Source organism: Mercenaria mercenaria, chromosome 1 (assembly GCF_021730395.1).
Source record: "Mercenaria mercenaria strain notata chromosome 1, MADL_Memer_1, whole genome shotgun sequence".
Lineage (NCBI taxonomy): Eukaryota > Metazoa > Mollusca > Bivalvia > Venerida > Veneridae > Mercenaria > Mercenaria mercenaria.
Genome location: NC_069361.1, coordinates 33,600,028 through 33,624,714, shown reverse-complemented (window position 1 = coordinate 33,624,714; position 24,687 = coordinate 33,600,028). Strand labels below are relative to the sequence as shown.

Genomic DNA, 24,687 nt, shown 5'->3' with positions numbered 1-24,687 from the left:
GAATGCCAGCGAAACCAATTTAAATAATGAGAACTAAAAATGGTGGCCAGCGTCATTCTGCTGAAATCGTCAAAGTGCCCATTGCGTCTGCTGTGCACTGGGACGTAAGTGACCTTCTCTGCCGTGGTGGTCACGATTACCTTAAAATTGCGTTTTTTTAGATTCTCTTCCTCAAGTTAAACAATTTTAGGACCAGTCTCACAATGTGATTCCACATAAGGATGATGCAGGTTGTCAGGTAGGTTTAAACAGTCCTTTCTGTATGCGGGTTAGCATGCTGATGTTCCTCCAACATCAAATATCGCTCACCCTCTTCTTCACTGAAAAACACAAGTAAAAAGGATCAAAAAATTTGTGTAACCATTACCATATTATGTGCAAAAACAACATGCGTTGACCACGACAGTTTCCCCAATTTCAATATGGAGACTATCATTTCTGCATGTTTTTGCTGTCAGGTCTTACAATCTGCCTAATCACTTAAAGCTGCATGATAAGTAATGGTAACAACTATCAAGTATATTAATAATACATTCACCTGACAGATAGAGTGAATACAAATTTTGCAAAAAAAGGATCCTTTCCAGTACTTTGCAAGATACTACAATTCCTTCTGATTGTCAATCTGAAAAGACTTAATTATCAGGAAGACATTGGTATTTGTGCATGTTTTCTGCAACAGCAAGATGAGACTTTCATGTAAATCATGCAAGCTCTGTTGCAGACAGTCTAAGTGTCTGCCAAGAAATACTGGCTCTTTATGAGCGGACAACCATTCTCACTTTGGGGTTTCTTTCTACATAACTTTTTCTCCCATCAATATATATATAAGAAATTATAAAAAGTTATTTTCTTGGCAATTGTACGACCTTGTTCGTATAGGCCAATATGCAGATGTTAAAGGACACAAATATAAACAGAAGAAATTTGGTAAAAGGGAAGAAGTGTCACAGATTATGAATGAATATTATTTTGAAAATTTTATATTATGCATATTAATATTGATAATTTTTAAGTTTTGGGTTGGGTCAAATAGAATGCACAGCAGCTTTCTATTTGGTCTGGACAGAATTAAGTATTAATTAGGCAAGGTGTGAGCTAATAAGGTACTAGCTTGTCTTGGATATAAATATGTCCCTGCTGGTTTTGTCTAGAAAGCGATGTTCTACATACTGCAATTTGGTATGGTATTTTTGTAAAAGTCATATAGGTGAAAGTGCTTTGTTCTTTAGTTTTGGTGGGAAAAGATGGAATCATCATTAGTAACCTAATTAATGAATATTGCAATTACTATTTTTTACAAACGCTTTGATTGGTTAAGAAGGGGTCAGCCTGTGAAATATGATACCTGTAGGTGTGGTACGTTCAGAAAGCTCTCAAGTTTGTAAATTGTTGTGGTCGAAGATTTTAAAAGACTAAGAATGTTTAGGTCGAATACTTTTTAGGTTTAGAACTGTTTAGGTCAAAAATTTGGAGTAGATTGGAAATAAGAAATTATGCAGGAAAATATTATTAGTGGATATGAAAGTGAAGATTTAAATAAGGTTTTGGAAATTATTTGTTATTAATTATGATGGACATGAACATTCAATATATATTTAGAACCATAGAAATAAAGGAACATATAAATGGAATGTTGGTTGACTTATTAATTATCATAATAAAATCAGGAGTTAATTCCCCTAACTTTACAGAAGAACAATTTCATCCATTTTCAAAACAGGAATTATCTGACGTAAAAAAGAAAGGGTTAGATCGATCATCTGATGTAGAAAAATCGACAAAACAAGAGGGCCAAGATGGCCCTAGGTCGCTCACCTGAGAAACACCATAACAGTGTAAACATGTTTGACCTAGTGATTTCATGGAAATAAATATTCTGACCAATTTTAATTAAGATTGGACCAAAAACGTGGTCTTTTAAGTGTAAACAAGTATTTTCTTCAATTTGACCTAGTGACCTAGTGTTTGAGCCAAGATGATCTACATTCAAACTTGACCTAGATTTGATCAAGGCAATCATTCTGACAAAATTTCATCAACCTCAATTGAAAAATACAGCCTCTATCGCATACAAAATGTTTTTCTTTGATTTGTCCTAGCGACTTAGTTTTTGACCTAAGATGACCCATATTCAACCTTGACCTTAACTTCATCAAGGCTATCATTATGACCAAATTTCATGAAGATCAATTGAAAAATACAGTCTCTATCGCATACACGAGGTTTTTCTTTGATTTGACCTAGTTTTTGACCACAGATGACCCGTATTCTAATCTGACCTAGATTTCATCAAGGCAATCATTCTGACTAAATTTTATGAATATCCAGTGTAAAATGCAGACCCTATTGCGTACGCAAGATTTTTTCTTTAATCTGACCGGGTGACCTAGTTTTTGACCCTAGATGACCCATATTCAAACTCGACCTAGATTTCATCCAGACAAACATTCTGATTAAATTTCATGAAGATCCGGTGTAAACTGCAGCCCCTATTGCATACACAAGGTTTTTCTTTGATTTGACCTAGTAACCTAGTTTTTGACCCCAGATGACCCATATTCGAACCTGACCTAGATTTTATCAAGGCAATCATTCTGAACAAAATTCATGAAGATCAGTTGAAAAATACAGCCTCTATCACATACACAAGGTTTTTCTTTAATTTGACCTAGTCACCTAGTTTTTGACCCTTGTTGACCCATTTTCAAACTTGGCCTAGATTTCATCAAGATAATCATTCTGACCAAAATTCATGAAGATCAATTGACCTTAAGGAGAGAGATTCAAATAAGCTTGGCTTTCTACTCAATCTTTCATGCTGTAATTATGTAATGTTTCATGTTGTAAATATATATGAATAAAATATTGTTTAAACCAATTGAAAAATACAGCCTCTATCGCATACACAATGTTTTCTTTAATTTGACCTAGTGACCTATTTTTTGACCCCAAATGACCCATTTTTGAACTTGATCTAGATTTCATCAAAGTAATCATTCTGACAAAATTTCATGAAGATCAGTTAAAAAATACAGCCTCTATTGCATACACAAGCTAAATGTTGACAGACGACAGACAGAGGCCGGATATTGAGTGATCACAACAAGGTGAGCTAAAAAAATGTGTTGGATCAACTATCTGATGTTGAAAGCTCAACCAGAAAAGAAAGGTTTGGAATAATCATCTGATGTTGAAAGGTCAACCAGACAAGAAAGGTTTGAATCAATCATTTGATGTTGGAAGGTCAACCAGAACAGAAAGGTTTGGATCAATCATTTGATGCTTATTCTGTTCTGGTTGAAAGGTCAACCAGAACAGAAAGGTTTGGATCAATCATCTGGTGTTGAAAGTTCAACCAGAAAAAAAAAGAGTTGGATCAATCATCTGATGTTGAAAGTTCAACCAGAGAAGAAAGAGTTGGATCGTTCATCTGATGTTGAAAGTTCAACCAGAGAAAAAAGAGTTGGATCATTCATCTGATGTTGGAAGTTCAACCAGAAAAGAAAGGGTTCGATCAAACATCTGATGTTCAAAGGGTAACTAGAAACAAGAGCTGTCTCCATAGGATGACACGTGCCCCCGATGGCACTTTGAATGAATAGTTATGGCCGATGTTAGAGTTTAGGACCTTTGACCTATGGACCTGGGTCTTGCGCGCGACACGTCGTCTTACTGTGCCACACATTCATGCTAAGTTATTTGAAAATCCATCCATGGATGACAAAGATATGGACCGAACACGAATGCACTATCATGAAAAATGACCTTTAACGTCTAAGTGTGACCTTGACCTCTGAGCTACAGACCTGGGTCTTGTGCGCGACACGTCGTCTTACTGTGGTACACATTCATGCCAAGTTATTTGAAAATCCATCCATGGATGACAAAGATATGGACCGGACACGAAAATTGCGGACAGACTGACATACCGACGGGACAGACTGACAGACGGTTCAAAAACTATATGCCCCCCTTCGGGGGCATAAAAAAAAGAGTTGGATCAATCATCTCATGTTGAAAGGTCAACCAGAAAAGAAAGGGTTGTATCAATTATCTGATGTTGAAAGTTCAAGCAGAGAAGAAAGGGTTGGATCAATCATCTGAAGCTGAAAGGTCAACCAGAGAAAAAAAGGTTGGATCGGTTATTTGAGAAGAAATGATAGGTCAATCAGAGAAAAAGTGTTTGGAATACTTTGTAGACTTAAATAGGACGAACAAAAATGACTCTTTCATTGCAAAAATAAAAGACTAAAATATTTTCTGAATACTCCTGATCAAGATGCCATAGAGCAACAAAGCCAGTCCCATTTAATGCTCACTATTATTTTTTATCATTATCTCAAAACATTTAAAAAAAATCTAGACAAATCCATGTACATAATTCAAGAGTTATGATTTCAATACTACAGAAAATCATGCTACTCTCATTACTTCACTGCAGCCTTCCTTTTTTATTTCAATTTTATCTATTTATTTATTTGGGTTTTATGGCGCACCAACACAGCATACTCAAATTTACAATAATATAATTTCCTTTAATAATGTATAGTCTCATTTTTGTTGCCATTATCAATAATTACCATGTTTTTTTCTTCTTAAACAATAATATTGCATTTCATGTGAAATTACTATCATACTACCTTCCCTCATTTATATTGTTTGTGAATGAAAATCCGAGACGGAAGAAATCAAATTTATAAATATGTCGTCACATGGCTGGTACGGATGTATCAGTTATTAATTCTAAAAATATCTTCTTAAATACCTGTGTTTTGTATTTTCAATACAATAAACCATGAAAGCCCTACCTGTTATTATTTTCACTGACTGTCTCCGTTTTTAGCGTTTTACACATGCTAAATATATTGACGACCGCAATTTCTAGAAAACTTGTGTCGTAGACAAGGCCCACACACTATCAAATTATTCCCTGATATAAACAACACTAGATCATATTCCAAGTGTAAAATGTTGTCATTTTGTCAGCTTATACTTTCAAACATTATAGTAGTTTCCCATACATTTGTACTCATTCACTAAGCAACTTGTGTTAGCTATTTGCTGATTTCCAATAGTGCTGTGCTTGGAAGTGCAGAAAAATCAGTTTTTTTTCTAGCAACAGCTGAAAGTAGGTAGTTATTCCGCTTCCAACGTATTTTCATACAGGAAAACAGTGAAGCATTTCTCCATGCTCAGACATACAAACTTCATGCCTATGTCAACACTAATTGTGTCCTAATGAAGTACATTACTTAGCAATGTCATAATAAATCAACCACTGTAACAAGAATTAATTATTCAGAGGATCCCACCAACAGACAACAAATAAATAATTATCAACTTTATCAAGTAAATAATTGATGCATGTTTTTAGGACAATCCTTCCAGTGGTTTAGAAGATATGGAGCAGACACAAAAAAAAGCCATTTGATCTCTGACCACTAAGTGTGACCTTGACCTTAGTGACCTGGGTGATGTATGAATCTGGTTGTATTAACCCTTATCCTGCTAAATTTCTGTAATGAACTTGACCATCTTTCATTTGGACATTACTACTGACTATGAAAAGTGGTGCTTACCAAAAAGACACTGAACGGCGAACAGTGCAGATCTTGATCAGACTGCATGATTGTGCAGGCTGATCATGATCTACACTGGACACAAAGGCAGAATCAATTGCGTCCAGCATAATAAGGGTTAACATGGAGAACATAATTATGTGAGTTATCTGAAAATCCATTCCAGTCACCAGGGAAGACTTAGAAACAGACTAACTAATATCTTAATAGATTTGCTTTATCCTAAAACAGCCCTTATATAATTTGTTTGTTTGCATTGTTGGGTTTAACGACGCATTGACTAGTACATGTAGCAACTTTCCAGCTTTGATGGTGAAGGAAGACCCAAGATGCCGAGATGCCCCTCTGTGCGTTATTTCATCGCAGGCCGGCACCTGGGTAGAACCATCAGACTTACGTAAGCCAGCTGGATGGCGTCTCACATGAAAAATTCAACATCCCAAGTGAGACTTTACCCACATCAGTAAGGGGCAAGAGATTCGAAGTCAGCGACCTTAACCATTCGGTCACAAGAGGCCCTCAATATAATTTGTATTATGGGGGTATGATAAACTTCAGAACACAAATATTAAAGATATGTTCTGCATAAGTGAATTGCAACATTTAAGAGATCTTTGACCTATCCTGATATTGATGTTAAAGTTGAAAATTCAGTACCACAAACCAGTTTCCATAAATTAATACTTGTTCCAAGTTTTATAATAGATATCAAGAATTGGCACAATACAGTAAATAAAAAACTATATGAAAGAAAAATAATAAATTATAGCTAATTATAAAATATAGAATTATATAAAAAAAATTAATTACAAATTATGATCTTTTCACTCTGATGTGTATAATTTTGTGTACATGTATTTTTTTTCGAATAAAGGGAAGCAACTAAGAAAACAGCAGAAATTCAACTTACTCAAGAGTACACTTTCCATATAATTTCTTCACTGTCAGAGATAATGTGTTTAAGTGTACGGTGGTATGTTTAGGACATGCAATTATTTTTTTTTAGGATTAAATCTCGGCGATAACATTTTTTCTCGTGCGCCAACATTTTAAACTTGAGCGTCAACATCTTATCTCGAGCGATCAACATCTTAAACTTGAGAATCAACATTTATCTCGTTGCGCACAAATCTTATCTTTAGCGTAAACTTATCTCGAGCGAAACAACATATAATCTTGAGCGATCAACATCTTATCTCGAGCGATCAACATATTTTCTTGAGCGATCAACATCTTATCTCGTGTGGAAAAGACATCTTTTCTTGAGGAATAACATATTTTTCTGGAGCGATAAACATCTTATCTGACGATTTAAACATCTTTTCTCGAGCGATTTAACATCTATTTCGTTTGCGCGCGACATCTTATCTTGAGCGATCAACATCTTATCTCGAGCGATCAACAGGTTATCTTGACGAAACAAAAAAATTACTTTAGCGATCAACATCTTATCTTGAGCGTTTAACTATTCTCTCGAGCGATTTTAAAATCTTATATGGACGATCAAAAAATAATTTCTTGAGCGATCAACATTTATCTCGACGATCAACATATTTCTTGAAGCGTCAGCATCTTATTTCGAGCGATCAAATATTATCTTGAACGATCAACATCTTATCTTGAGCGATCACATTATCTCGACGATCAACATCTTATCGTGCGCACAACATCTTATCTTTGAGCGTTCAATCTTATCTCGAGCGATCACATATTATCTTGAGCGATCAAAATCTATCTCAAGCAATCAACATATCATTTGAGTTTGCTGTATTTAATTAAGGGAAACAAGGAAATGGTTTAATATAAAGGCCGAAGTATGGAAGGCCTGGAGGAACAATTGATTTCCGTTACTTCCCACTTCTGACTTCTAACTTTTGCACTTCTCACTTCCAACTTTCTTGACTTCCTACTTCTAATTTGCACTTTGACTTTCTAACTTCCAAAAAACTTCTTGACTTCCATTCCCGGGCTTTGACTTCTGATTTCAAACTTCCAACTTTTACTTCCGCTTCTTACTTCTTCTTCTAACTTCGCACTTCTGACTTCTAACTTCCGCACTTCTAACTTTCCCGACTTTCGACTTCTGATTTCCAAAATTCCACACTTCTTAGTTCCGACTTTTTGACTTCTTACTTCCTCTTCTAACTTTGCAATTCTGACTTCTAACTTCCGCACTTCTGGATTAACTTCCTGCCTTTCGATTCTGATTTCAATTCCACACTTCTTATTGATTCTTATTTTCCCTCCCTTTTAACTACGCATTCTGACTTTCACACTTCGGAACTCTAATTCCTGACTTTGGCTTCAACTTCCGCATTCTGACTGCCAACTTTCTTTTTTGGAAGTCTGAGAAAGAAGTTTGTGAAAGTTGGAAGTCGGGGTATGAAGTCAGAAGCTGGAATCAGAATGGGAAGTTGATGTCAAAGTGCGAAGGGTTAGGAAGAAGGAAGTAAGAAGTGAAAAGTCGAAATTTAAAAAGTGTGGAAGTGGTAAAGAAGTCGAAGCGGAAGTTGGAAGTCAGAAGTGCGGAGCCAGAAGTCAAAAGTGTGGAAGTTAGACGTAGGAAGTAGGAAGTCAAGAAGTTGGGAAATGAGAGAATGCCAAAAGTTAGAAGTCAAAGTGGGAAAATTTCGGGAAATCAGTTTTACCCCCAGGGCTTCCATAGCGAAGCCTACATACTATTTTTTTTTTTGTCAAGGACTTAAAATTTATTTTTTGTCATCACTGATTTTTTGCTGCCTTTTTTTATCGTTCCCTATTTAAATGTCAACCCTGCAACATGTGAAATGGTTATAAGTATAATCTAAATAAAAACTAAAAAGGTGGCAGCCCCTATGTTTTTTTCTAAATATCAGAATTCACACAAAACCTTAATAATTTTGTAAGTGACCCAAGAAAAGTTTGTCGCTCGAGTAAAATTTTTGACGCTCAAGATGTATGTTGATCGCCAAATAATATGTTGATGTCAAGATAAATTTTTTGATCGCTCAAGATAAATGTCATGCGCACAGATAAGATTTATCGCTCAAAATAATATGTTGATTTTCCAAAAACTAGTTTATCGCTGAGATAAAATGTTGATGTCAAGATAAAATTTGTCGCTCAAGATAATATGTGATTGCTCGAGAAAAGATGGATGCCAAGATAGATTTTGGGCACGAAATAAGTGTTGATCGCTTTTAAAAAAATTGGTATCCAAGATAAGATGTCGTGGCCGGGTAGTGTTGATCGTAAGATAGATTTGATGCTCAATATGTATGTTATCGCTCGAGATAAGATGCGATCGCTCAAGTAATATTTTTTGATCGCTCAAGATAATATGTGTTTTTTTTTTTGCCTAAATTTAATTTTTTTTTTTTTTTTTTTTTTTTTTTTTAAATCGTCAAGATAAGATTTTTCGTGCGCACAAAAATACCTAAATAGATGTGTGGACGAAAATAAGATGTTGATCGCTCAAGATAAGATGTTGATTGCTCAAATTATTTTGATCCCTCCAGAAGGGGTTTATCGTCAGAAAAATGGGCGCCCAAGAAAATTGTTGAAAACCTCGTAAGAGGTGGCACGAAAAAAAGATGTTTATCGTCAAGATAAGATGTTTATCGCCGGATAAGATGTTGAGCTCAAGATAAGATTCATGCGCCGAGATAAGTGTTGATCGCTAGGATAATTTAATCTTAAAAAAAAAAAATTGATTCCTAACTACCCCGTACAAGTGACACCCTTAAACCACCTTTTTTTATTTAAAAAGAAAAAGTTAACCCCTCATGACTTTGTGATTGGACCAAAAAAATTTTTTGCTGCAACAAATTGTTGCAAGGCCTTGAACCATTTTTCAAAATGTTAATAACAACCCCCACTTGCCTTACCCAATTTTTTGTTCTTTCTTATTGACCCCAAAAGGGTGGAGGCCCTCAATTTATGGCAACATGAACGTATATAAACTGGGGCCCCAAAAAAAACACAAAGTTCATGCAAAATTATTAAAAATTTTTTTTTTTAAGTTTTTTTTTTTTTAATTTCAGTGTTACCTTTTAAAAAGTTTTAACTAAAAAATTTGTGAAAAACCTTTTTCACAATGTTGTGTGAGCCAATATTTTTTGGGATGGGAAAGGGCCAATCTTAAAAACCTTCAATGTTTAAAGGGAACAAGTAAGTTATTTATCTCTTTAAGTCAATGGTCAAGCTGTCCCCAAAAACCTGCACTAATTCGTTTTCCATCGGGGAAACCAACCCAACATCCAAACAAAAAAAGGGCAGCTGCCGCAGAATGCTGTTTGTTGCAGAAAATAAAACTATTTATTTCTAAATCACTGTAATGGTTGTGCCCAGAAAAAATGCATACCAATAAAAGGGACACTATGACTTTCCGTAGTGGGTGCTTTAAACCCCTTCCAAGTAGTTAAGGATTGCGATTTTCTTTCTCAGAGAATTTACCATTTAAAAAAATTGGCTCTTGTGGGGTCAAGTAGTAAAATCTAAAAAAAGTTTTTTCAATATTTTGTTGTTTTTGAGACAAACATGTGAAAAAAAAAAATTTTCAATATTTAAAAAAAATTTTAAGATTCAAAATCACAAACGGGATTTGGGGAATAATCTTTTTAAGATTTTATCTGAATGAACAGTGGGAAACCCGTTGCAATAACAAACCTTTTTTTTCCCCCCTCCTTTTCATATAAAAGACTTTTGTTCTCTAATAAACTTCTGCGCTAGTGACTCAATGTTTCAGCATGGAAATTACAAACCACAATTCAATAAACAGTTTAATTAATTAAGTAACACTGATTTTCTTTTTACAGTTACAGTGACCTTTAATCTGTTGACAACAGTGCCTGCAATCTGGGGGCTCCTATAAATTTTTAAAACTGTTTCATACCCCTATATAAGCCATACGACACATTTTTTTTTTATTTTCGTAATTGTCCTTTACAAAATGCGTGAAAACAAACCCGCTTGGTTTTTATATAAACAAATAAAGGTGAAGATTTAACTGGTTCTTTTATCCTGTTGACATTGTTATTCTATTTTTAGCCTTGACCTTTAGGCAACTGACATTATATGGACACAAAACTTGATCTTACTATATATAAACTTCATGTAGCCTAAATTACATTTGATTAATTTTGTTCTAACTTGGGTTATCAATCAAACACTCTTTTTTTATAGTATTTTTAGTAACACTGGCATTGACCTTTTTCCGATTGGCCATATATACAATCCTAGCCATGGTCTTACTATAAACTACCTTTAAGCCAAGTTTTATTTCTATATATCAATCCAAACTAAGATGCTTTTGAGAAAAGCGCGTCTCCCAAACTGCCCCTATAAAAAAAGGGTTTTGTTTCTTAGTGTTTTTAGACGGTGGATCCAAAAGATGGTCTGGATGAGTGGAAACCAATCAGTTAATTCAAGGGCCTTAAATCAAAAATGCCTGGGCGGATTTGGCAGTTTTTCGAATTTGGGTAGGCTTAAAAAATGCCAAAAAACCCTTTTGTTCAATTTGGTGAAGTTTGGATGAGAAATGTTCGCTTGAGAGCGGACAGAGTAAACGACGGATTTTTTCAGAAATTCAAGGGCCCTAACTCTAAATTGCCTGGCCGTTTGGCTGTTACAAACTTTGGCCCGGGGTTTTCATGGGGCAAACACATTTTTTTAAATTTTTTGAAAATCGGTGAAAATGTTCGACTTAGAGTGGGAAAAATAAAAAGGCCCTTTTTTTTATAAATTTAAGGGCCCTAACTCCAAAAAGCCCGGGGCCCATTTGGCCAGTTTTCGAACTTGGAAGTCTCAGGTCAAACCAATTTTGTTTAAGTTGGGAAATTGGTGAAAAAACCGAATTAGAGTGGGCAAGGTAAAAACAAAGCTGTCGGAGGACAGCAAAACCCCGGGGTATTTAACAGCCTTGTCGCTTGAAAGAATAAGTCGAAAAAAAGGGCATAAATTTTTGTAAAAAAGTAAAGTAGGGTTATGGAACTGCAAGGTTTCAGTATGACAGTGGACAAGTGTATGAATTTTAAACCCTTTTCCTTAGTGGGATGGATACCCGTTACAAATAAGAAATTTAAAACCAAAAAAACTCCTAAGTTGAAAAGGGGATAATTTTGTAAAAAGCAAAATTTAAGTTTTTATCCTTTTTCACTCATGTATCATGACAGTGAACTGTGTTGAAGTTTCAATCCTTTCCCATTAGTGGATACTGAGATACCAGCTTACATACAAAAACTTAACCAAAAATTTCTATGTTGAAAAAGGGGCATAATTTTGTAAAAAAGCAAAATAAAGTTATGGGACCTGCTTTGTGCATGTCAGATCATGACAGTGAACAAGTGTGTGAAGTTTCAATCCATTCCCATTAGTGAGTACTGAGATACCAGCTTACATACAAAACCTTAACCAAAAAATTCTAAGTCGAAAAAGGGGCATAATTTTGTAAAAAAGCAAAATAGAGTTATGGAACCTGTGCAATGTAAGTCAGTTTTTCACAGTAAATAAGTGTGTGAAGTTTCAATCCATTCCCACAAGTGGTTACTGAGATACCAGCTTACATACAAAACCTTAACCAAAAATTTCTAAGTCAAAAAAGGCGCATAATTTTGTAAAAGAGCAAAACAGAGTTATTGAACCTGTGCAATGTAAGTCAGTTTATCACAGTGAATAAGTGTGTGAAGTTTCAATCCATTCCCACAAGTGGTTGCTGAGATACCAGCTTACATACAAAAACTTAACCAAATCGGGACGCGGACGCCGACACGGACGCGGACGCAGACGCCGAAGCGGACGCCGACGCATGGGCGAGTCCAATAGCTCTACTATTCTATGAATAGTCGAGCTAAAAAACGATTTTTGGTAATTCAAGGGCCATAACTCCAAGACGCCTGGACCGATTTGGCTAGTTATCAAACTTGGCCGAGGTCTTATGGTCAAACACATTTTGTTCAAGTTTGGTGAAAATCGGATGAGAAATGTTTGACTTAGAGTGCGGACAAGCTTTGTGACAGACAGACAGACACACACACAAACACACACAGACTGGAATAAATCAATATGTCTCCCACACCACTGTGTGGTGGGAGACATAATAAAAGTTTTTAGTTATGGTGAAAGTGACCCCATATGGCATCCCAGTCATGGTGTTGATATCAGCTTACTATAGTTGAAGTTTCCAATGATTCATTTTTCTTAGACTTTTTATTTTTAGTAATGATAACCCTGACCTTGATTCCACTGACCCCATAATTATGCATTCAAAACTTGAGTCCTACTATAAGCAACCAATAGGCCAGGTTCTATTTCAATATGACATCATTCCAAACTTGAGGTTTGAGCAGACAACAAGAGTTGGACTTGTGACATATCTGTCCATCCTTGCACCAGATACACCTGAACAACAAGTTTTGAAAATGTTCATCTCCATAAGTAACTGTAAGGTAACCATTGTCAATGCTTTTCAGGTCAAAGAGGTCAGCAAATTGTACCCTCTTTCTGGGTTTCTGAGCAGAAGATGGCTAAGGTGGAAGTTATATTACACTGCACAGAATGTCTTTACTTATATCATTATCACATACTTAGAGATGTTATTTTTTATGTAAGGATCTATTCAAAAATTGATTAAATTTCAAACACTAACCATGCATTGTGTTCTAAAAGTTGAATTGCCATTTTACTCATATTTTGCCACTGGAGAAATGATAGAGACTGTAATTAGACCAGCAAAAAAAGTGCCACTACGAAAATGTCACACAACATTAACTCTACAGATGTTGTTTATACCCACAAAACAAAATATACCTGTACCTACTATAATGTGATATCCACATAAATGGATAATGGGATTTCCAGGATATACGAATTACTAAGAAATCACACACACACACACACACAAACATTCCGCTGTAGCGCTTTCCCTGACATATATGCTCATTTTATACTATGTTAAGCACAATATGAATATGCTCAGTTTTACACCTTCTCAGACATGACTGACATAACATCCTCTGAATCTCTAGAGAAATATTTTCTGGTAGTAAATAGCATCCAAGTTAATTAATTTTACCTAGCACTACAGCCCATTAAGCTGACATATATATAAAACAAGGTATGAACATGATCATTCCAACTAAATACTACTGAAATCTAGTGGTGATTAAAAAAGAGCATAAAACAAGCGCTGTTTGTAAGACATAGGACCCCGTAATGGCCTGTCTGAGGTATCTGTGACCTTGACTTTTGACCTAATGACTCCTAAAACAACACTAGAAATCTACTGGCTACAGGCAACCATCATATGAATTTTGACAAATGAAGGCCCAAACATTATCAAGTTACTGATCAAGAAACTGTATTAAATTGTGACATTGACTTCTGACATGCCTACCATACTATACATTGATAGCATTATTCTTACAGTCGACTGGCAAAATACTATAGAATTTCCTGGTTACACTAGCATAATACTATAGAATTTCCTGCTTACACTAGCAAAATACTAAAGAATTTTTTTGATAACATTGGCAAAATTCTGTTGACTTTTCTGATAACACTGGCAAAATATTGTAGAATTTCCTAACAACATTGTTACTGTTGGCAATATACTGTAAAATTTCCATGTTAAAACTAACAAATTTCAGACATTACTATTCACAAAATCACAATATGCTTAGCTTTTTTCTGACAACACAGCACTGTACATACAAGCAATACTCTTAAGGGGAAGGTACTGCAGTTATCAGGGTAAAGCTTCAGACTCTGTAGCCAGGGGTTCAGGGTTCAATCCCATCAAAAGCAGAATTTAGGTATCACTCTAAAAAGAATTGACACTGGTCAAAGTTTTATAAAAACAGTTATAAAGTGTGATTTATGTTAAGTAAATATAATTCAATTCAAACTAATTACCTGATAACATAGTTCATGCAGACAATATACTGTGGTTTATTGGCAGTGTTGTAGATAATAGTTGCCCGGGTTTGTAGCCACACCCAGTTACCTGTCTTGCCCAGAAATCTGTAGTATTTACTCACAGAGTTTCCTTTGATCATTACTGAAATGCATAAAATCAACATACTTTATCAAATATTAATATATTATACCAAAACCTATAAAAACATGTATAAACATCTGGCAGGGTATCTTGGATTCATTCCCTTAAGGACCTGATGCATTAATTAATCAATATCTCTAAAGTCTAATGTGATGTGCAAAAACTTCAACACAATGTAAAAGTATTATAAAAAAAAATAAGGTTTTGTAAACATGACTACATCTTGCCATTGCATGTATAGCAAAGAACCTCTGGAATGAATATGACTATATCCTGCCATTACATATGTGGCATGGTATCTCTGTGATAATTGTGACTACATCTTGCCATTGCTAGTGTGACACCAAACCTCTGAAATGAAGACTACATCTTGCAAATGGTATGGCAGAGACTCGGCATAAAATATGGCTACATTTAGCCAAAGTATGTATGGCACAGAATCTTTTTCTTTAGTTTAAAGTCACATCCAAACACTTTAGGTCAAAAAGAGACTTTTTCAGCTTTTTACATTATTGCACAGGACCTCTGTATAACACATGACTACATCTAGCCATTGCATTATTGAACAGGACCTCTGGGTAACACATGACTATACCTAGCCATTGCATTATGGCACAGGACCTCTGTATAAACATATGGCTACATCTAGCCATTGCATTATGGCACAGGACCTCTGTGTAATTCATGACTACATCTAGCCATTGCATTATGGCACAGGACCTCTGTGTAACACATGACTACATCTAGCTAGCCATTGCATTATGGCACAGGACCTCTGTGTAACAAATGACTACATCTAGCCATTGTAATACATGACTACATCTAGCAATTGCACTATGGCACAGGATCTCTGTGTAATACATAACTACACCTAGCCACTGTAATACATGACTACATCTTGCCATTGCATTATGGCACAGGATCTCTGTGTAATACATGACTACATCTAGCCATTGTAATACATGACTACATCTAGCCATTGCACTATGGTACAGGATCTCTGTGTAATTCATGACTACATCTAGCCATTGTTATACATGACTACATCTAGCTATTGCATTTTGGCACATTAACTCTGTGTAATTCATGACTACATCTAGCCACTGCATTTTGGCACATGAACTCTGTGTAATTCATGACTACATCTAGCCACTGCATTATGGCACATGGACTCTGTGTAATTCATGACTACATCTAGCCATTGCATTATGGCACAGGATCCCTGTGTAATACATGACTACATCTAGCCACTGCATTGTGGCACATGACCTCTGTGTAATACATGACTATATTTAGCCATTGCATTATGGCACAGGATCTCTGTGTAATACATGACTACATCTAGCCATTGCATTATGGCACAGAATCTCTGTGTAATACATGCCTACACCTAGCCACTGCGTTTTGGCACATGATCTCTGTGTAATACATGACTACACATAGCCATTGCATTATGGCACATTAACTCTGTGTTATTCATGACTACATCTAGCCACTGCATTTTGGCACATGAACTCTGTGTAATTCATGACTACATCTAGCCACTGCATTATGGCACATGGACTCTGTGTAATTCATGACTACATCTAGCCACTGCATTATGGCACAGGATCCCTGTGTAATACATGACTACATCTAGCCACTGCATTGTGGCACATGACCTCTGTGTAATACATGACTATATTTAGCCATTGCATTATGGCACAGGATCTCTGTGTAATACATGACTACATCTAGCCATTGCATTATGGCACAGAATCTCTGTGTAATACATGCCTACACCTAGCCACTGCGTTTTGGCACATGACCTCTGTGTAATACATGACTACATCTAGCCACTGCATTATGGCACAGGATCTCTGTGTAATACATGATTACACCTAGCCATTGCATTATGGCACGTGAACTCTGTTTATTCATGACTACATCTAGCCATTGCATTATGGCACAGGATCTCTGTGTAATACATTTCTACATCTAGCCATTGCATTATGGCACAGAACCTCTCTGTAATAAATGACCAAATCTTGCCATTGCATGTATGGTATGGGACTGCATCTACACCTTATAAGTGTGAAACAGGACATGTATCATATAAAGGATTAAATCTGGCAACTACATTTGTGGCATATGACCACTGTTATTGACATGACTACATCTAGGCACAAAACCTATGTGTAATATATGACCAAATCTAGCCATTGCACGTATGGCACAGGACACCCGAGCCATAACATGTGTGGCACAGGACACCCGAGCCATAACATGTGTGGCACAGGATACCCGAGCCATAATGATAACATGTGTGGCACAGGACACCCGAGCCATACCATGTGTGGCACAGGACACCCTAGCCATAATGATAACATGTGTGGCACAGGACACCCGAGCCGTAACATGTGTGGCACAGGACACCCTAGCCATAATGATAACATGTGTGGCACAGGACATCTGTAATATTATTTGCATATCTTCTCATCTGTCATGATGTGACAGAAGACAGTGTGTCTGCGATTATATATCCTCCACCTCTGACACATGTGGGGAAATTGTCTGATATAATTATATGGAGAACAAGTTAGTAAAGAAACAATGGCAAAGTTAAACTGACAGCCATGGTACATTACTGAAACACTGTTGACAAACAACTTCAAACCTCATAAAAAACTAATTCTATCTTGTGTTGCAAAGACAATTTCTTAACTTAATAAAAACAACAACAGTTTTTACGTCTACTACTCCCTTGTCAAATTTCTATTATCCACCTATGTTACACCTGGGATTGGAAGTCTACAATATTTTAAACAAATCTCTCTGTATCTCATTTCTCCAGTTTTAACCAAACACATTTAAAATAATTACCTGTATTAACAATCAATTATTGTAGTCAATAAACTACTGTGCATGACATTTAACAGTCATATACAAAAGACTATAAACAGCCTTGTTTGGTCTAAAACCAGATGAAGAAGCTTTTCTGTGATATTAAAATCAATGACTTTGCCCAGGTCTACATTGCTTCTATTACTTTAGTGGATTATCTATATCCTTGTCTGTTTGTTTGCTGGTTCTGTGTGGTTTTGATAATGTCAGAGGGGCTTTAACCCACATGACATTCTCCATTTATTCATTGGAAACTGTTCACAACTTCAATTTTACTATGACCTTGACCTTTGACCTTTGACCTACTGACCATAAAACAATAGTTTCTTCAATTGATCTTTGAAGTTAGACCACTGTAGACCAAAGCATTTTCCAGTCAATGGTTGGTAACCACTTTTGGTCTCAATGTCACTGTGATCTTGACCTTTCATCTACTTATCCCTAAATCAATAGGGGTCACCAGGTGACCAAAAACAATCATTCTATGCATTCTCTAGTTATTGGCTTCAGTCCCTAGGTCACAGTTATTCTGACCTTTGACCTACTGACAACCAAAAGCCATCTTCTAATCTGAAGCAATCATTCTTTGAATTTTGAATACACAAATGTACAATATTCCAAAGCCTTCCTTAGTTACTGATTGGTAACCCTTTTGAATATTAAGGTCACTGTGATGTAAACCTACTGAACTCTTAAGACAACTGGGGTCATTAGGTAGCCACTGGCAATCATTTTATGAAATTTTTGGCCAAGGTTCTCCAGTTACTGATTGAAAACCAAACTGTCTAAGGATCAAATGACAGACTGACTGGCTGACATGAGCAAAATAATATACCTCCTCTTCTTCAAACATGCCTGTGATCTGATCCTTCACCACACCAATGGTACTATCGTAAAGACTGACAGATCATCTTCAAGTACTGCAGAAGATTGTCAAAAACACTTGGAACTATGTGTGTGTCTATGGGACACTGATGACTCCACTTATGGATGGATCGGATTGTCTCCAGTGCATGTTCAAAGGTGCACATAATTATTCTGATACTAAACTGACTTTGCTGCACTTTAATATGCTTTGCCCTTTTTCGAGATATGTCATATAAGGCGCACCGCACCTACTGTCTGATATTTCCTGCAGCTCCAGTATTCATGACATAGAAACTCCTACATTATTCTTAGTTTCATTCTGCAATCATTTTCCTGGAATAACCTGTTCTATATAATGCTTTTCTATGAAATGTAACACCTAGGATAGGGAGTCAAAAATATTTTATGCCATTTAATATCAAATCATTATTATCATTTTCCTCATTATCAAAACCAGCTCCAATTTCTATAGCTTTTATTCCTTCCTTGTTAGCTGAACATCTTCTAGACAAATAATTCCCTATTGTTTAGCAATCAATTACTGAAGGCAGTGTCCATTGTTATGCATGGATAGCATGGCAGACAGTCATATAAGATATAAAAAGACGCTTTTTATTTGTTCGAAGTCATAGAAGATAGGAAAATATTCATTAAAACACAATAAAGACATCAGCTAAAGCAAAAGTTATTGCCAACAATTTCTGTGACACAAAAATCAATGTCTTTGCTGAGGTCTAGACTTTGAGCCATGTGATTATTTGCATTTAAGTGCCAAAAAGTGCTATTATAGTCTGCTAGGCTACAGACTATTTTTTTAAAAAATAATTTCCTCCTTTTTCTGTATAAGAAAAAGCCAAGAAACATTTCAAATATCTAAAAATAGCTAATAGTGTGATATGTCTGGAAGAGTGTAAAAACACATTTACTTCCGTTACTATAAATAAACCATAACCATAGCTGACTAAGATCACAGGGTAAACCATATGTAAGCCTTATGTTTAAATATATATTATTTGCACCAATTTACATCAAGGTTTGCCTTATTAACCCTTACCCTGCTAAATTTCTATAATGAACTTGACCATCTTTCAATTTGGCCAGTACTATCAACTGTTAAAAGGGACGCTTACCAAAAAGATACTAACTGAATGGTGAACAGTGCAGATCATGATCTACACTGGTTGCCAAAGCAGAATCAATCGTGTCCAGCATGATAAGGATAAAGGATCTCCCCCTTAATAAATGCCCCCACCATACTTTCAAACAAGAGCTGTCGGAGGACAGCAACGCTCGACTATTCAACAGCCTTGTCAATTGAATGAATACAAAAGTCGAAAAAGGGGCATAATTTTGTAAAAATGGGAAAAAGGGTTATGGAACCTTCAAAGTGCTTATCAGCTCATAAAGTGAACAAGTGCGTGAAGTTTCAATCCTTTCCCTTAAGTGGATAATGAAATACCAGGTTACATACAAAAACTTAACAAAAAACTTTTAAGTCGAAAAAGGGGCATAATTTTGAAAAAATTGCAAAGTAGAGTTATGGGACCTATACAGTGCATGTCAGATCATGACAGTGAACAAGAGTGTGAAGTTTCAATCCATTCCCATTAGTGTGTACTGAGATAACAGCTTACATACAAAACCTTAACCAAGAATTTCTAAGTCGAAAAGGGGGCATAATTTCATAAAAAAGCAAAACAGAGTTAAGGAACCTGTGCAATGTAGGTCAGTTTATCACAGTGAGTAAGTGTGTAAAGTTTTAATCCATTCCCACAAGTCGTTACTGAGATACCAGCTTACATACAAAACCTTAACCAAGAATTTCTAAGTCGAAAAAGGGACATAATTTTGTAAAAAAGCAAAATAGAGTTATGGAACCTGTGCAATGTAGGTCAGTTTATCACAGTGAATAAGTGTGTGAAGTTTCAATCCGTTCCTGCTAGTGGTTACTGAGATACCAGCTTACATACAAATCCTTAACCAAGAATTTCTAAGTCGAAAAAGGGGCATAATTTTGTAAAAAAGCAAAACAGAGTTATGGAACCTGTGCAGTGTAGGTCAGTTTATCACAGTGAATAAGTGTGTGAAGTTTCAATCCATTCCCACAAGTGGTTACTGAGATACCAGCTTACATACAAAACCTTAACCAAATCGGGACGCGGACGCCGATGCGGACGCCGACGCATGAGTGAGTCCAATAGCTCTACTATTCTATGAATGGTCAAGCTAATAAAACTATAAAATATTTTTTAGGGTAATTGAGGACGTAAGTGTATACCAGCTCTATGAAAGTGCTAAAATAGTTAAATTTCACTCATTAAAAAGTTGGATTTATCATTTATAGTCTATATCTACTTATAAAAAGAGCACCCCCTTGCAGGTGCAGATGCTCATCTGATTTTTTTGTCTCGTATAATAGAAATATTGTCCTACCCGTGTGTTTTTATGATATTTTATAAGTCCAAAAGGGGCCATAATTCATGCAAAAAGCAGGATGGATTATGTTTCTTGCTGTACAGAGTCAGCTTTTGATGGTGAACAAGTGTTGCAAGTTTTAAAACAATGGCTTTGACAGTTTAAGAGAAAAGCTGACCTAAACATAAAACTTAACCAAGAAATCTGATTTTCTTAGTCCAAAAGGGGCCATAATTCTTGCAAAAAGCAGGATGGAGTTATGTTTCTTGCTGTGCAGAGTCAGCTTTTATTGGCGAATAACTGCTCCAAGTTTTAAAGCAATAGCTTTGACCAGTTGACCTAAACCCAAAACTTAAACAAGAAATCTGATATTTTCTAAGTCCAAAAGGGGCCATAATTCTTGCAAAAAGCAGGATGGAGTTATGTTTCTTGCTGTACAGAGTCAGCTATTGATTGTGAACAAGTGTTGCAAGTTTTAAAGCAATAGCTTTGATAGTTTAGGAGAAAAGCGGACCTAAACATAAAACTCAACCAAGAAATCTGATATTTTCCAAGTCCAAAAGGGACCATAATTCTTACAAAAAGCAGGATGGAGTTATGTTTCTTGCTGTACAGAGTTAGCTTTAATGAACAAGTGTTGCAAGTTTTAAAGCAACAGCTTTGATAGTTCAGGAGAAAAGCTGACCTAAACATAAAACTTAACCGGGCAACGCCAACGTCAACGCCGATCAAGTGATGACAATAACTCATCATTTTTTTTTCCAAAAATCAAATGAGCTAAAAATGTATATAAAAAACAAACAAGAAATTTTTAGGTCTATAATAAATGCCCACTATCTGCCAAATGTAACACCCCAAGGGAGGGCATTTTATAAGGCAATATATGGTGTAATGTTTTTGAAAATTATATTGGAATGTTTTATATAATTATACTGTCTGCTCTATAGTTTTAACAGGTATTTCAAACATTAAAAACATTCAAACATTATACCCCAGTAGGAAAAAACCAAATAATGCAAATGCAAGTATTTCTGTAAATTTGACAGAGGGGACTTCACCTGTAGCAATTTGTCCTCTACTCCTGACTCTTGAAGTTTTCATTCATTTACCCTGCAAAAAGTCAGTATATGCAACAAAGGTAATTGTCATTATCTGTGAAAAATGGTTTTAACCAAGGTGTGATACCAACACCAATGCCATGGTGAGTAGGATAGTTCTACCTATTCTTCAAATAGTTGAGCTAAAAACCTAGGAAAGTACTTACAGTTTTGGTGACAATCTCCCACTTTTGGAGCATCAATTGGATTGTGAAAATGGTAGGCTGTTTTACCTATTACTTCACTCGGCTCATATCCAATCAATGTTATAATTCTGAAAAGACAAAAACAGTAACTTTGTCAATTGTGTAGAGAGAGATGTAACAGACAAGACATACCTTATTGGGAGCTCTCCTGAAATGGAAATATTGTGATCTAAGGGAGACAATAAAAACAAAACTTTGAAAAATACTGGGATTAGTGATCTCTCCTCCAACTTAGTTTGGCTTTTTATGTGCACTGCATTATAATTAAATCAGGTCAGTACAGCTAAAAAGCTATGATAATATAATAATAATTTAATTTTGATAATAAATAATGTAGATTCTATGGCCAGCCCCTTTCAATGCTATTCAGATTTACTCACACATGTTTTGGTGGCCAGTCCCATTGAATATACTTTTTAGACCTCTTTTGGAGGCCAGTCCCATTGAATACTACTTTTTAGACCTCTTTTGGAGGTCAGTTCCTTTCAATGCTACTCAGAGACCTGCTAATTATTCAGAAGTCCCACTGAATACTACTTTTAGACATCTTTCGGAGGCCAGTCCCAATTAATACTACTTTTTAGACATCTTATGGAGGCCAGCCCCAGAGACCTGCTATTTATTCAGACTTCTATTGGGGCCCAGTCCCATTGAATACTACTTTTAGACATTTGTTGGAGACCAGTCCCTTTAAATGCTATTTATTCAGACATCTTTTGGAGGACAGTCCCACTGAATACTACTTTTAGACTTTTTGTGGGGGCCAGTCCCTTTAAATGCTATTTTCTTTTTAGACATCTTTTGGTGGCAAGTCCCTTTAGATGCTTTCTTCCTTACATCTTTTGGAGGCTATTCGCTTTAAATGCTATTTTCTTTTACATCTTTTGGAGTCCAGTCACTTTAAATGCCATTTTTTCAGATACCTGTCGGAGGCCAGTCCAATTAAATGCTTTTTTCCTTAAATCAAATGGAGGCCAGTCTCTTTAAATGCATCTCTTGGAGGCCAGTCCAATTAAATGCCTTTTTTCTGACATCTTTTGGAGGCAGTTCCCTTTAAATGCTTTTTTTCATACATTTCTTGGAGGTCTGTCCAATAGCACTCTCTCGTGTTCTATAAATAGAACACACAGCAGTTATACCATAATGCAATGCGCGAATTGCGGACAAGGACAATTTAGTTAACTTCGAAGGGTATTAAAATGTAACATGCCACCTGAATTGTCTCACCTGTTAACAGAATGAATAAAAGAAACAATAACTAATATAAAGAAACATATTGGAACAAATGTAGGAAATATACAAAATGACGTACTCTTTTTAACGAGACAATTCAAAACATGGTAAGCAAATAAAGAGCACTGTTAAAAAGTATGTTGCATTGCACATATTCTGCAATAAATACTCATGATTAAAATTTTGCACCAGAAAAAGAGTTTAAACTCTTAATAACAAATTACAATATTTTCGAGTTTCGAAACGCCGAAAAAAGCATTTATGGTTAAAACATTTCATGCAAAATGATTTTAATTCATGACTTTTAAAGAACCTACACATATTTCATTTTAAAGAACTGATTCACAAAACACAAGACGCAAACTTGTTGATGATCGACAATGAGGCGGTTGAGATGTCAGCTGTGGTCGGGGTCCGTCAAGCATTTCTTTATTGAAAATACATATTTATGCATGATTTGGTAGAAAAAAATGGTGCTGCATTAGTTTAGCAACATGTTTTATCAGATAGCATCTAAATATTACCTCCGAAAGTCAAATATCTATATGTCACACTAAGGGGTCATTTGTAATAGAACACAAGATATGTATATCACAGAGGTGTTAATTGTTTCAATGAAGAACTGAATATGTGGCCGAATATGAAATGTGTATGACAGTTTACTTTAAATTATACGTGTTGTTCATCACATTTCGAAATTTTAGTAAACTGAATTATGCGATAATAATATTTTTTTTTACATTCTCAAGTATAAAATTATTAACACTAACGGATGAAACAAATTACAAAAATATAATGTTGATATATGACGGAAACTAAGAAGAACAGTTGGGATTTTTTTTTTCTGTTCTGTCTAAACATTTTTGTTAATAAATTTTTGCTAGTGGGCATCTTTTTTTCTCCTAAATATTTCTGAAAACTGGATGTGACACATAATGAACAGAATAATATAATAGCATTATCCATTCATATATTGATGAAAAATCGGTATGTTAAAAAATAAAGACTCTTTGCTTCTCGGTCTAGTTTATCGAAATTAAAAGTGAAGAAAAAACATTTGTTTACGATGTGCAGGCTTGAAACTTGAACAAAAATAACGAAATAAATGCCAAATCTACGGTTTACTTATGCTATTGTACAGTGAATGCATCGATTGTTTGTCCGCAAATTGAGTCCTGTGCTATTTTTAGATAGCAGACCTTATCGGTGATGTCACAGATCCTTACATACGAGAGAGTGCTATTAAATGCTTTTTTCCTGATATCTTTTTGATGCATGCTATATTTTCTGACATCTTTTGGAGGTCAGTCCCTGTAAATGTATTGTTTTTTTTTTTCAGGCCAATCCAATTAAATGCTTTTTTCCTGACA

At 35.6% G+C, this 24,687-nt stretch overlaps 1 protein-coding gene across 1 annotated transcript in view; it reads right to left on the bottom strand.

Moving 5' to 3' along the window:
- Positions 1-219: 219 nt before the first annotated feature.
- LOC123542103 (endothelial PAS domain-containing protein 1-like) overlaps positions 220-24,687 on the bottom strand; it is a 53,914-nt gene continuing 29,446 nt past the window's right edge. Inside the window, exons 2-4 of the mRNA XM_053543925.1 lie at positions 22,046-22,152; positions 14,472-14,616; positions 220-320 (exon numbers count right to left, since the gene is read on the bottom strand). Of these exons, the coding sequence (XP_053399900.1) occupies positions 245-320; positions 14,472-14,616; positions 22,046-22,152 (328 nt within the window). The 3' untranslated portion in view covers positions 220-244. The remainder of the gene's footprint in view (positions 321-14,471; positions 14,617-22,045; positions 22,153-24,687) is intronic.